General features: G+C 35.9%; 1 protein-coding gene across 11 annotated transcripts in view; it reads right to left on the bottom strand.

The window, feature by feature from the left end:
• The window catches only part of PPFIA1 (PTPRF interacting protein alpha 1), a 60,450-nt gene that overhangs the window by 7,738 nt on the left and 40,035 nt on the right, over positions 1-12,677 (bottom strand). For 4 of the 11 annotated variants that reach the window (XM_075048273.1, XM_075048271.1, XM_075048279.1 and 1 more), the window contains 7 exons: positions 12,361-12,454; positions 5,891-5,990; positions 5,553-5,753; positions 4,651-4,713; positions 2,110-2,285; positions 1,928-2,025; positions 185-360 (listed from right to left, as the gene is read on the bottom strand). In XM_075048273.1, coding sequence (XP_074904374.1) covers positions 185-360; positions 1,928-2,025; positions 2,110-2,285; positions 4,651-4,713; positions 5,553-5,753; positions 5,891-5,990; positions 12,361-12,454 — 908 coding nt within the window. The remainder of the gene's footprint in view (positions 1-184; positions 361-1,927; positions 2,026-2,109; positions 2,286-4,650; positions 4,714-5,552; positions 5,754-5,890; positions 5,991-12,360; positions 12,455-12,677) is intronic. The other 7 variants (XM_075048277.1, XM_075048276.1, XM_075048282.1 and 4 more) reach the window with 3 other exon arrangements.

Here is a 12,677-nt window from a genome sequence, read left to right as displayed (position 1 = left end):
AAGAAAAGCATAGTTCTATGTTTTTTTCTTACAGGATAACGGACAGCTTTCCATTTCTAAAGTTTCTAGAGCTGGGAATAGAAAGACAGGCACTTACCTAGAAGAAAACCAGTCAGTTCCATTTTTAACCTTCCTAGAGGGGAGAAAAACCCTATCAGACATCAAGTAACTACTTCTTGCTTACCTGTGTGTTTTGAGTGGGTATTTGTAATAAGAGAGCTAATGCATTGTAATCAAATGATTCATCTAAGGCCACAAGTGCACCATGAACTCCGCTCTCTATAAGGTTATTCGCGTATTCTTTAAGACCAATGGACACTACCCAATGGATCATTCTTTCATTGCTCCAGACAAGGACATCTATGGAGAAAAAAAAAAAAGTTGCCCAATTTATATGACACACTTTTCTGAACAAATAAAAGAGAGTCCTTTCTTGATCTGTATACTGGTGTCAAGACTGATTTTCACATATACACAATTCATCATAAATTCTGTTAAGTAGTAGCCCTCAAGGAATTTTGTTATTTAACATTTAGGTTGCGATCTAATCTGCCCCTGCCTTTTTGGTGTGCGTGAAATGCTCTGAATTGGCAACAAAACTTCATGCTTAAGACTGCACTGCTCCGTGTTCGATCCTTTGTTTTCCTTGCACCCAGAAGGAATAGTCCTTCCCCAATCTCCTCTCTCTGCCTAGAGGGAGGCTGCAGTCACAGTTATGAGACAAGTTCAGCTGGGCATAGTGTTCATGCAGATGGGGAAGACAGGGTCTTCTATTTTACACAGCCACTTAGGGGCTTGGACCTCAAGCAAGACAGGTTAAATATTTGGGGAAAAAATTTTACTACTCAAGAGAAGAGTCTTGTAGCAGTTTCTCATCCACTTCCTACTGAATTTGAACAGAAAGCTTTATTTATTATTGTTTAAACTTTATTATTTATTAGTTTTATAATCTTGTCTACCTTTAAGTTCTGAAGGTGTTCAATTTAGTAATGCAGACTTACCTTCAGCTTGTGTATGCATACTACTGCACCCTTCCACAGTCATAAATTTAAAGTGGAAAGTAAACATAATAGAAGTTTGCTGGAAGGCATTTCTTACTGTAACAATTCAACAATCAGTATGCTCTTATGTTCAAACTTTTTCAAGTAAAAAACATTGTAGAGTAGCATTTACAGGTTCAGCCCAAATGTCAAAAACTATGTTCGTACTAGTAGGTTTTTTTACACTACTCAGGAATGCCTATACCAATCGAACTGTTGTGATGATCCACAGCATGTTTCTGGCTTGTGTCAACTAGCATTCTTCCCAAACAATTCCCAGGAGGAATTGAACAGTTTTATGTTCCAAGGAGCTACGCCCTATAGGCAATAGATGCAGCCATACCATTTAGGAGGCTAAAAAAAGCCTACCAGCCACAACACAGGCTTGTTTCATGCCAGTTAGTTGCAATTCCTGGGAACATTCTCAGGCACAATTAGTAGAATAACCACCAAAAGGTATCAACAGTTTAAAAGGGGAAGAGCAAGCATAGAGCCTTCTAAGCAAATTCTGCAGAAGGTAACCCTGAAATTTTAGTCTAAGATGTCAGAAAAGACTTCTGGTATTAGACAGGGGACAAAATTTCTACGGGAAAAATACTGTGAAAACCTTCATTCTCCTAAAACATTTAGTTTTGTTTCAAACTTCAGAGCAGTAAGAGTTTCAAAAATGTTTGCATTTGTAGCACATCTCTGCATGACTGAATGATTTAATGATGTGTTTCATGATTCACTGTTTGGGTTCTGCATCCAGACACATCTCCTCAACACTTCATATTTTATAAATAATTCCTCCCTCTAATGCCCTTTTTTTTCCCCTCCAATAAATTTTTGAGGCAGATCAGTGAAAACACATTAGAATCAGACCAAGATAAAGATAATGCACTAACCCTTAATTTCATTCTGGCTTTCTTCTCTTTTTCTTTCAAGTTCTTTTCGATCATAATTCAGTCTTCGTAGGCACATAATGCCACACTGAAAACTGTTTCTGTTTAAAAAAAAATTTTTTTTAGAAAAAACCAGATACAGAAACATTTATTGTAAGTTAGGTTTCCAACTTAAATCTATTTACCTGTGAAAGCTGTCCACCATTTTAAGTTGCCCACGCAGATCTTTTTTAGTTAAATGATCCAGCATTCGAGCATCAACAAGACATTCCATGAAATAGCTGCGATACTGAGGGAGCCCCAGACTAGGGAGCCATTCATTGCCGATCCACTCATGGTTCATATCACCATATGCTAACGTCTGTTTTTAAAAGATTAATGAATAAGCTTATTAAAATGAGAAATAAGAGAAAAGCTTTTTTAGGCAACATATTTTAAAGAAAAAAGTAAAACATAAAACAATGCTTACTTAATTCTTAAGCTGTAAAGATAAGCAAATAAAAAAATTGAATACTACATGTATGTTTTCTGAAGAAGTCAACCTCATGAAGAAAAGCAAGTTTAGATATTCAGATCAGCAAGTAAAACTGACTTTATTTAATGTTGAAGAATATGAAAAAATATGCAAAAACTAATAAAAAAGACTAATCTACTGTTTTGATAGCAAGAGCCATAGAATTTCATTTTGTTAAGATGCTAAAAAAACTGTATCTCTTGAAAACTGGGCGGGGGGGATTCTTATTTTTCACAGGACCATATAAATACAGGATATAAAAAAAACAAAACACAACTGCAGGGTTTTTTTTTTTTAATACTTAACTGTTTTCAGCAAGTGATCCCAATCAAGTAAGCAAAAAAAGATAAAAACCCACTACTGAAGAAAAAGCAATTCTAAATGCTAGTCCTTATCCTAAAAACAAAAACCCCCAAACAAATAGAACAAGCAAGCAAACAAACAAGCAAACCCACAAAAACCCCACTTCCTTCACTGTAGTTTTGACCAGCAAATCAGGCATTTTTTGGAGAAAACTTATAAAAATAAGGGAGTTTGAAACTACGCATCTAATCATTCCTTGAACAACAAAACCCAGCAGTTCTTTTTTTTCAAAAGTCAAGGGTAATAATTCATTTTTACTGCGCAATTAAAATTCAAAAGCTTTATTTCCCCTCTAGAGGAAGCTTTTTCTAGAAAGGAGCAAGGTCACATAGAAATGCATTCCTTCAAGCCATCGCTAGATAGCAGACTGAAAGAGCATGTTACTCTTTTAACAGAGAGACAAGCTATGATTGTTACCATCGACGATCTGCACATGAGTATCTGAGATGTAGTTAATGGGACTTAAACAGGTTTAGGCTGGAGGGCAGCCAAGCAAGAAGAGACTATACTGTCCAAAGATACAGGTCACAGGCAAAGCCTGTGTTTTGTTTATATCCCTATATAAAATACTCAACTATCTCAATACCTGAAGATACAATTAGGATTTGTCACCACTTTAAGGGAAAACAATTAATCAAGGAGGATTACAGAATTAGTGCACAGAAATCTGCTTAACTATCTAGGCTCAGTATGTCTTGTAGCACACCTGTGATAGCGGCCAGGTTGAACAGGGACTTTCTGCACATGGCAGATATTCTTGTTGAACTTCTGGCTTCCCAGAGAGCCATCCCCCACCAAAACGCTCCACACTTTGTCATGAAATAATTTTAAAATTTGATCTAGTATGTTCAATGCATAGAATACAACAATGCTTATTAAGAAAGAGTAACTACATTTTTGTGATTCATAAGCTAGAGGATAAATATTGCTGAAAAATAATGACAACAAAGACTTCTGAATATTCTTCCCCCTGACAGCCCTATTATTAAAAATCTTTATGCATAGCTTTTTTGTCATGTACTATGTAACAAAGTATTTCACAAGTTTTCAATGATGAACCACCAAATCTTGGGAGTTCCAGAAAATATTCTAATATTTAAATTGCCGAAATATAGAAGTGTATCTTCCAAGCATGTATTATACAGAGATAATAAGCCTGTAGTATCCCCCTCTCCCAATCCCCAAGCCACACCAAGAGTCACCAAGAGAAACTGCTATAAAGGAAAAACAGATTCTTTCATGCTCTAATTATTGTGACAGTTTACATATAGTCTATAATATTACATAAAGTTTCCAACCTGAGCCCAGCTTCCCTCCTCATCTTCCTGTTACGTGGTTAGAAAAGCAAAAGAACACATACATATTAGTATTTAAGTTTAGTAAGAATATCAAAGTTAAAGATGCACTGCAAGACTCTAAGTCTACTGCATACCAAAAAGTCTAGATAAAGCAAGCATCATGCATTGTAAAAAAATATAGAAGGCACTTATTTCATATGAGAGGTTGCAAAACCCATCTACTGATTAAGTTTTTTGGAGAGAAGAAATTTCTGCACAAATAATTGAATTTGTCTATTAGTTAAATCAGAGCTCCATTTTACAGATTAGAAAGAGTTTTGTTTACGATCTTATCAATGTTGATTTTTTTTCCCCTTCTGGAAAAAAAACCTATCAATATGCAGGTTACAAGGTTAATAATTAGAAGAAGCAATGATCCACAATTTTAATGCATTAATGTGAAGGAAAAAAAAAAAAGAAAAAGAAAAAAAGACCAAAAGGCACTTGATTCAAATGTTCAGAAAGTGGGAAAAGCACTCTAAGGAACAGAAGTGGCAACACTGTAAACTAACCGTTTGTTGTGTGGCTGTAAGATTTTCCATTTCTTCATGTGTTACCCAGACATTTCCCGTGGTCTAATATGACCCCACAGGGAACCAATCCCATCCAGTGAAAGGAAAGCAGTAACAAAGAGGAAAGGTTGCAGAACATATAAGCAATCGGTACATGTAAGGAGCAGGCATGGGCAAAAGCAATGGTTTCTAAAGTCTTAAGTATAGGTATATCTATTGAAAGTAATGGCATGGAATAAAAGCCTATTAACATGGATCACTTTTCTTCAAAGATATTAACAAAATTGAATGAGATAAACAGCTTACACTGATGTAATTAATGGGCAAACACTTGACTCTGCTCTAATCCGAAAAATGCATTTGTAGTCTAATACGTAACCCCAGGAATCTCAGAAATAACTTTAGAATGCAGAGCAGACAGACTCATGAGAGGGAATTCACGCTAACCTTAAGTGTCTAAATTTACTATAGTATAGAGACAGGTGGGCTCCTAGTTTATGTAGTCTGTATCATTATCTGGAGTTAACGGCCTTATACATGGATTAAAAGAGCCTCCAACTACTTTACAAATTTCTGTATGCACATGTGTGTTTCATCTGGGTTATAAATTCTTCTGAGTCCAAAAGATGAAGCAAATAACATGTACTCAAAATATTTTGGATTATATACTTACACTGATATATACTTCTCTTTCCCTTGAGAAAGACAATGTAGTTATTCCTTCATTTAATTTCCATGAAAGGAAGAAACAGCCTATATTTAAAACATGTGTTCCTCTACAATGTAATATTTCCAGAAATTCTTATTTGAAGCTCAAGTCCTTTCAGTTACATGGTTATGGTAGAATTTTTGGAAATTCTAATGGTTCTAAAAGATGTTTAATGCTAGGTCACTTTCCTTACCGTCCTTGAGGTGGGAGGGGCAGATGGACTCGTTAGTGACATGATTTCCTGAATGGCCAGCCTCAGCTTCAGTCTGTGCAGAGGATTACTAATTCCAATTTCACGCTGTATTTCTGTATCAGACAAGGCTGACATGATAGCACCACTTTTCACATTTGCTCGGCAAGCAGCCACATACCAGGCTGGCATCCCAACCCACAGCTGAAACACAAAAAAAAAAAAAAAAAAAAGGAAGTAAGCAGGATCTGGAAAACATTCCTGGCTCCAAAACCTTAGATTCTTCAGAAGTCTGTACAATGAGGGGGGGGTTAATTATTTATTTTGGAAGCACCACTTACCTCCAACCACACAACAACAGTAGGCCCATCCCACTGTGCAAAAGGCAAACCTTGTCTTCTGGCTTCCTCTAGCAACTCATGCCTACAATTACAGAAACACCTATTAATAACAAAGAGAAACTAGTTATAACTAGATGTTACCATTTAAACACTGCATTCGGTTTACTATCTTCTTTCCAATAGTTCGCTTTCTCCCTTTCTCAGCCTTATATGATATACCCACTAAGGCAGCCACAGCACACGTACAAGGACTACATAGTGATGTAAGCTGAACCAGATAGGAAATTTCAGAGTGGCAGAGATGCTGGATCTTGCCTTTCAGAAATTTGTGTCTGAAACTGCTACTGACACTCTAACCAACACTGCCAACACAAAGTGAAGATGTCAGGCTTATTTGTCAATCAGATTCTCAGCTGCTGCAATTTTCTGTTCAGCAAATTAAGTCTGAACCAAAGTAGTCATTTTTCCTCAACATGCAGATTTGAAACCTGTGGAAACGTATGAGTACATCAGATACCCATGCCATCGAAACAGTACTGTCCATCAAGCTGTCGAGGCTGGAAACTGGGACAGTAATCATTTAATTGGTGAATTTCAGTCTGCAACAGTGAGCCTGTCAGAATTTCAGGCATAGCTTCAGACAACCATTATATTCAGAGACCCACACTTTGGCAATTATATTCTGAAAGGCTATGTAGTGAAACCCAGCTTTCATCTCCTATGATGACACCATTTCCTTTGTTATTCTGAAACAGAAGAGAGTGACGTTTAATATTGACAATTCAGCTTACAGAAACAATGGAAGCTCACAAGATCCCTATAAATAGCTGCCAAAAATGTTCGATAAACCAAGAGACAAAAACTAGTGTTGCGGGTACAAGCGTGCAATGTTGCTTGGATACGTCTGTGTGGAAAAAAAAGGATAAAGTCTGAAAAAAGTGTATTTAAGCTGCTTTTGAAAACTGGTTGTATATGGTTAAGTCTCCACTCACTCTCCTCAGAATTTTAGAAAGAACCAACTTCATCTAACTGGACAATTTTTATTGTTTAATGCTTTTTATTCATACCTGCAAGTATAGAATTAAGAAGATAAGCAGCAATACTACAGTTTGAAGATCCTACATTATATATTTATCATTTTCTCACAATTTAAACCAAACAAAATCTCCCTGCCTTCAGAACTGTATTGTTGAATAGATCCAAGTTCATAAAATATTTAGAAGTTACAGATGTTAAAAAACTACCACACAAAACATCTTGAAAAGGGGTTACTGACAGACTAGTAGCTTTCTTTGCTACTACTGCAAAACAGATATGCAGTATTCAGCTCTTTTAGACAAGCTAGCATACCTAGGATCCTCATGTTATATTGGTAGATAACTAAATATAAAAATATAATCAATTCAGTAATAAATAAATATACTAGCAACTGTTTTATCAATAGACAGTACTTCTCCACCTGCATGACAATAAACTCCTATTGCTCTAGAAGAGCCTCCCAATACTTTATCCTAATTAAATGTACTGCCCAGGAATGAAAAAAGGGGAGGAAGGAAGGAACTGCCAGATAACTTCTTAAAAGTAATCATTCTAATGTACCCATTTTAAGACCCAACAATTAAGGTGGAAATAGTGTTCAGCAGTTAGCAGCTCAATAGCTAGATTTATTAACAAAGAAGAGAAGACCATAAGAGCCAATACATATTTGTACACTTCAAGAAGATATATATAATTCTAAATTAGGAATAAAGGACGAGCTATTTTCCTGCTACTGCAGAACACATGACATTAATCCTACAAATCACTAGCCCTGAACACATTTGGCTTTGTTGCGCTTTGTTGTTTAAAGATTCAAAAATGAGAAAAATAAGTTAGCAAGATATTAAAAAAATACTGCTTGGTAAGAACAGAATAAAATGCTTAATACTGTATTTGACACAGAAAGGAATACAATGTTTTTTTCAAGTAGTTTAACTTCAAATTTGGTGTCTTTGTCTTCCTTTTTGGTGGTTGTGGTAACATGACTGTGCAGCAGGGGAGGCCTGCTAGTGATAAAAGAGCACAGACATGCCCAAAACAGCCTCTGTTTTGACTAGGGTGACCCAAAAAGAGCATGCGATCCCTGCCTCTCCCCAGCTTATAAAGCTGCTTGGGGTATTGTATGTAATTCAGAGAACTGGAGTGTAATTTCTGGAAGTTTTATAAGTCCCCCTGCGTATTTCAGGTTAACCATGAAATAGCAAATCATTTGGAAATGAGCAGTACAGGGAACATATCAAAAGCATAAGGTGAGGTTATGATGCAAACTTTAAACTCATGGTGGTATTGCATGCAGAAAACAATTGTGTGGCTGGAAGGAAGTGTTACATGATGGGAGGCAAACATGTAGAAATAGAAACAAACAAAAAACGTTTATGAGATAACTTTATGCAGAAATTATTCAATGGATCCAAAGAGGAACACATGCATGAAGTAGAAAATTAATTGTGGAGTTTATTCATATGCAAGAAGAGATAGAAACTTCCTTGCACGGGGAATCATTAAACTGAAAGCTTAAGACAACACAGGGACAAAACATCTCATGGGAAGAATTCAAAGGCAGCTGCTGTTTTATCTGCAAATGATGCAAATTTTCCTATAGCAGGGAACTTCACTTTTCCAGCAATTCCATTCCAACTTTACCAAGAAACTTGCTGCATTCCAGCAATACATGATCAGATTATGTAAAGATCACAAATGACATGCCGGTTTAGTTTCACAGGCCATCCAATTATACCATTTAAGAAGTGGGTGCAAAATCCAGCCTCATATCTTAGTGAGGAAAAAAAATATCGCACTAGTGTTGGCAGTGTTAACAGATGGTATAAAGCTGGCACTGTGAAGGATAAAAGAATGTCAAAGGAGAAGCTGGCTACTGCAATAACCCTTAGGTGACAAAACCAAGGGATAGATGTCTACAGACTTAATAAAAAGTTGGCTGAACATCACTTGGAATGGGAGACCAAATGTGCTGCTGCAAGGGGGGGAACACTTGTTGTTAGACATGTTCAAAAGGCATCTAATGCCAGCTGTGGAGAACAAAGAAATTGTGGTCATATGGGATAAGAAATGATGTCAAAACTGCAGGTGCTTGATGTAGTGAACACACAAGGCCCTTTAAAGACCATCTGAAGTATTTGTATTTAGAATGGCTCTTGGCAGGCAAGCATATGCTAACCCCACAAGGAAAACAAAGCAGCCTGGAGCAACATCACTTTGTCACTGGATTAAGACAGCATGGGAATGGATAAATCCAGAACTTGTAGCCAAAGGGGACTGCTGTATTCCAGATTTCTTGGATGGAACTGAAGACAACTGATTTGGAAGAAGTTCAGAGTAGAGAAAACACTGTAGAGAAGGTGGTGAAGAGAGTGACAGTGATGGAAATGACAGAGCTGCAAGGTGTAGAAACTGAAAGGCAACAGTAGTAAAACACGAGATAAAAATAGACTAGTTTCAGGCAGAGCATCAGTGGGAAGTTAATATCCCTATTATATATTGATTAAAGGTATATAATAAACTTTCTGTGTATAACTTTTTTTAAGAAGAGTTATCTTAAATTTAGGGTTGCCTTCCTTTTTGATTAATACAGTATTAAGTTTGTTGTGTTGTACACAGAAAAGCACAAATACAGTTGTGGCAAACATTGTCAATAGTACAGCTCACAAAGATGATGAACAGCATGAACAAGACACTAAAACCAACTTAAATTTAGTAAACAAAGAGCAATGGTTTTACAGAAATACATCTACCTTGGAAATGAATTGCCACAAATATCTACTATTGCTAAACAACTTTCAAACCCCAAATTACAGAACTAATGCCATCTAAGTAGGGTTTAATATTTCCATTATAAAAATTCACACCATGCAAATTAAGACAAGACATTGAACTAGCATTCACACTGAACTAGATGACACTGGATTTATTTCAGCAACACATTTTCACAATAAATTCTTTTGAATCTAGTATCTTCTCTCATGATTACAATTTTTTGAAAAAGTTAGAGCTTTTAATATATTGCTAAAAAATCCAAATGAGATTTATCATAATTTCACAACAATCCTAATAAAATAAATACAAACTTACCCTGATTTTGCACTACCACATCAAATGGTAAACAAAAGGAAAATAAAACAATGAAGGAAAAATATAAAACTAGGATTAAACTGAACTCAAAGGCATACAAAACCAGACAAATAATGTATATTGTAATTTCGTTCTGTAACTATAAATAGGTTTTTGTTAGTAAAGACATTGAATACTGCCCTCAGCCTGTTTGTGTGCATGCATGCAGAAATCAGAGATAAGCAAGCAAATAGGGATTAGAGACAGCTATAAATAGAAATAGCTGCCATTGTTCCAAGCATTCAGGTAGCTGGAATTTTTTGCTGAATACAGGATTTTATAAGTGAACAGTCAGCCTTGAGAATTTGTTTCACCACCACCTTCCTCCAATATCAAAGTGAAAAGCAATTCAGAGCAGTTTTATCACTTTTTCGTAATGAACTTCTCAAGAAGGCAGCAAGGGATCTTTGACACTTTGTGATAATATTGCTTCCTATCTTCAGAATACCTGTCAGGATTCTGAAACAGCTGGATTAAAGTATCTTGCTGGGATTTTTAAAATGGTAAGATTTATTTCTCATGGAAGTTCAAAGGGCTCTGCTGCTGCTCTCAGCAGTAAGAGTAATAAAACTAAACATTAGGATACGTGACTTCATCAACACATTCCTGTTTCATACCCACTTTCACTGAAATATCTGAATTGTAGATACCTTCCTGTGAATAAGCACATACCCGTATTTAATAGCTAGGCAAGGCAATTTCAAGCTAAAAGTTTTCATTTGTCTAACAGAGACACTTGCCTTTTAAGCAACCAACAACATGCAGCCATGAGGTATACTTTAAGTAACACCAGGAAATCTTCTTTGTAAACATTCTGCCTTTCAAAAAGTCATGATTTATCTGCAACTGCATTTTTTGTATTTATTAAAGCAAGACAGTATAGACTGTTTTACTGTAGAATTAAATTTGTTGCTGGTATTGAGAAAGATCTATATTGTTCAAAGAACAGACCTACCACTATTTAGAAATGACCAGACTAGAACTATTTATTCAACCAAGATGTGGTATGACTTTAAAGATCTGTAGAAAAGGGAAAATACCAGATCATAATAAGGTACGATTGCCTTCAGTGTAACAGTCTGAAGAAAAACAGCTGAGTGTTCTGTTATACAAACAAAACCACATTCCATTCTGACTTTTCAAACCAACACACTGCTGGTTTTCATTAGCAGCCACCAGGCATTACTCTTATTTGTTAATAGAGCTTAGGTACTGCAAGAAATCTCTCACAAAGAGAAAATCAGCCCACTTTCTTTTCAACATTCACTATTCTGTCTTCAGAAGGCAAGTAAAAAAGCAAGGCATGTCTGATCTTGGTCAGCTTTTTTGACACAGAGTAAAGACAGCTGAATAGAACAGAAGCAACAAAAGTTCAAGGTATATGGCTCAGCTTTGAGTGGAAAAATGCAAAGAATGCCTGATCCTATTTACATAAATTTGAGTGTTTCCTGTATTACCATATAAGTATCAAGTCAAGATTTCTACTAGTAGTGATATCTATTCTTCACCTATGATTATAGTCTTTGCTTCATCTTTTCCAAGTCTGGGAACAACAAAGCATGCAATAGATACTCAAAAGTTGAACAGTAAAGTAAAGATTTTCTTGGACACACACTGAAAAAATTCTTGTGACTAGTAAAAGGTAACTGCGTACCTAGAAGGTGCCATTAAAAAGGAAATAGTCACAATTTATAAAAAAAAAGAGGAATTCAGGGTTATATAGTGCAAGGAAAAAAGATTTCAGCTGTTAAAATGTACGAGAGAAAACACGAAGGCAACCTTAAATAGAAGTGAAAAAATTGGTGAACACAGCAGCAGTTAGCAGCTGCAACACAAAAGGAAACACTTTCAGTCACCTGCTAGAAAGGAACCAGCAAATGCATACAGAAGGATGTCTGTACAGAACATCTCATGCTTTCACTCTGTCAACTCTTTCACACTCCAGAGCAAGTAACAGCCAAAGGCAACTTTGGGGAATCTTCCAAATGAATTAAACCCAAAGCAGGTACTAAATATAACAAATCTGGGGGAGGGTTTGATAAGAGTCCACTTTTATCTCCATGTTTGTTTATTACAGCATTTCAACAATAAATTTTCAGCATTGAAATTCATTTCAAAGTTACCACGACATATGCTACCATTAATGTTGTGGAAAAAAATATTAAAAAAAATTCTAGAGGCTTATTAGCCATAGCACCATACTAGGCAAAAACACCTGAAAACAAAACAAAAAAAGAAAACAAAACATTTTTATACAAAGCAATACCTTAACAACAGAGGATTAAAAATATTTGATAACTTACTTTTTCTGCATTTTCCTGTTTTTTTCTGCCTGACCTCCAAGCTTGCTGAGACCTAATGCATCCTGAGAAGAACTATCTGCTTCTGCCATGCCAACTACGAAAAAAACCAAAACAAAAACCAGTCTTGTTATCTTCTCAGTTCTGGCCAGTTGTAACTCAAAAATCACTACTGCTTTCTTGAACAAAACTATTTAATCTGTTGTAATATTACTGATCAGAAATGCACAAAGCCAAACCTCCAAGACCAATCTACCACTTCATTCTCTAGTTGAATACATACCCATCACAATGGTGTATAAAAATAGGAAAATCAGATT

Source organism: Buteo buteo, chromosome 16 (assembly GCF_964188355.1).
Source record: "Buteo buteo chromosome 16, bButBut1.hap1.1, whole genome shotgun sequence".
NCBI classification, from domain to species: domain Eukaryota; kingdom Metazoa; phylum Chordata; class Aves; order Accipitriformes; family Accipitridae; genus Buteo; species Buteo buteo.
Note: the sequence above shows the minus strand (reverse complement) of the source record. Positions and strands in the feature narration are given on the sequence as shown.